The 1,971-nt window shown below is 30.1% G+C and overlaps 1 protein-coding gene across 1 annotated transcript in view; it reads right to left on the bottom strand.

Annotated features, from left to right (window-relative positions):
• The window catches only part of LOC111682457 (alanine--glyoxylate aminotransferase 2, mitochondrial), a 6,849-nt gene extending 6,156 nt beyond the window's left edge, over nucleotides 1-693 (bottom strand). Inside the window, exon 1 of the mRNA XM_046951413.1 lies at nucleotides 684-693. Coding sequence (XP_046807369.1) covers nucleotides 684-693 — 10 coding nt within the window. The remainder of the gene's footprint in view (nucleotides 1-683) is intronic.
• Between the last annotated feature and the right edge of the window lie 1,278 nt (nucleotides 694-1,971).

Here is a 1,971-nt window from a genome sequence, read left to right as displayed (position 1 = left end):
GACTATAGACTAGACTATAGACTAGACTATAGACTAGACTATAGACTAGACTATAGATTAGACTATAGACTAGACTATAGACTAGACTATAGACTAGACTGTAGACTACACTATAGATTAAAGTATAGACTATATACTATAGACTTGACTAAAGACTAAATTATAGACTACACTATAGACTAGACTAGATTGTATACTACACTATAGACTAGACTATAGAATTGACAAAAGACTAGACTATAGATTAGTCAATGTCCTAGTCAATAGCCTAGACTATAGCCTTGACTAGACTATAGCCTTGACTAAACTATAGCATAGACTATAGCCTAGACCACAGACTAGACCATAGTCCGGACTATAAACCATACTGCAGACTAATCCATAGAATATAGACTTTTGACTAGAATGTAGATTCTACTAAAGACTAGATTATCGAATATTCTTAAGACTAAACTTCAAGCTAGACTATGGAGAAGACTGTAGACTGATCTATAGACAAGACTATATACTAGACTATAGAGTAGTCTATAGACTAGACTATAGACTAGACTATACACCAGACTAGACAACACACAAGACTAGACTATAATACAGAGTAGATTACAGACTAGACTATATTGTCTATAGTACTTTAGACAACACTAAAATCAAACCACGTCTAGACTAGACTACAGATAAATTACTCAAATTCATTTCTATTATGTAGGGTATATAAAATTCGTATTTATTTGCCGGTAACCAATAAAAATAATATTTACTCTACTACTCTCCATCTCTCTATTACTAAATATCACAACTACAAATTCAAGTTCACTTTACGTTTAATTGAACCAGGAATGCGAGAGTTAGAGGAAAAAAAGAGTACTTGTGGTTATAAAGAGATATTTAAATTATTTCAAACGAAACTAGTAGTAATCGTATCAGTTTTCCTAATTTCAGCCTGTGTTTACTTCTAGTGCCAAATGTCTATTGGAATTTTTGTTTAGTTGCTTAGTTGATGTGGTTTGGAACGGTTTGGTTTTTGTGCAAAAGACAAAATATTAGAAATTAAATATAATTAAAAAGAGAGTTAAAAAGTGTTAAAGTCAAAAGAAATTATTATTTTTTTTAATCCTTCTGTTTAAGAAAATGATGTCCCGAAATATTTTAGGTAAAATATTTGTGAGAAATTTAGCAAAGATTATGTATGGATGTGTATTTGAAAAAAGTGTGAAATTATTATTCGTTTTTAATACTAAACAAATGTTTCATTATTTTGTGCATTGCCTGGGTGTTTTTATTTAAATCCTGCGATATTTTTCAATCTAATTTTGACTATTAAATAATCTATTAATTTTAAATTTTGTTCAAGTGTAATATATTTGGTTTAATTCAGATGCCGGCAACACAATTTGTTTCTTTTGTTAATTTAATACTTTTTATTTGAAATAAAGCGCAAATACCTACGTATGTACATATTCAAATAAAATCATAATAAAAACTATATCAGAGGGGAACTACATACAAAATGATACGGGCCAAAGTTTTACTTGGCTAAAGATTACTCTAGTACATCAGTTCTAGTTCAGTTCTAGTTCAGTTCGAGTTCAGTTCTAGTTCAGTTCTAGTTCAGTTCTAGTTCAGTTCTATTTCAGTTCTAGTTCAGTTTTAGTTAATTTCTAGTTCATTTCTAGTTCAGTTCTAGTTCAGTTTTAGTTCAGTTTTAGTTCAGTTCTAGTTCAGTTCTAGTTCAGTTCTAGTTCAGTTCTAGTTCAGTTCTAGTTCAGTTCTAGTTCAGTTCTAGTTCAGTTCTAGTTCAGTTCTAGTTCAGTTCTAGTTCAGTTCTATTTCAGTTTTAGTTCAGTTTTAGTTAATTTCTAGTTCTTTCTAGTTCAGTTCTAGTTCAGTTTTAGTTCAGTTTTAGTTCAGTTTTAGTTCAGTTTTAGTTCAGTTCTAGTTCAGTTCTAGTTCAGTTCTAGTTCAGTTCTAGTT

The sequence above is a fragment of the Lucilia cuprina genome, chromosome 5 (genome assembly GCF_022045245.1).
Source record: "Lucilia cuprina isolate Lc7/37 chromosome 5, ASM2204524v1, whole genome shotgun sequence".
Classification (NCBI taxonomy): Eukaryota; Metazoa; Arthropoda; class Insecta; order Diptera; family Calliphoridae; genus Lucilia; species Lucilia cuprina.
The sequence above is the reverse complement of the archived record's forward strand: the minus strand, read 5'-3'. Positions and strand labels throughout refer to the sequence as shown.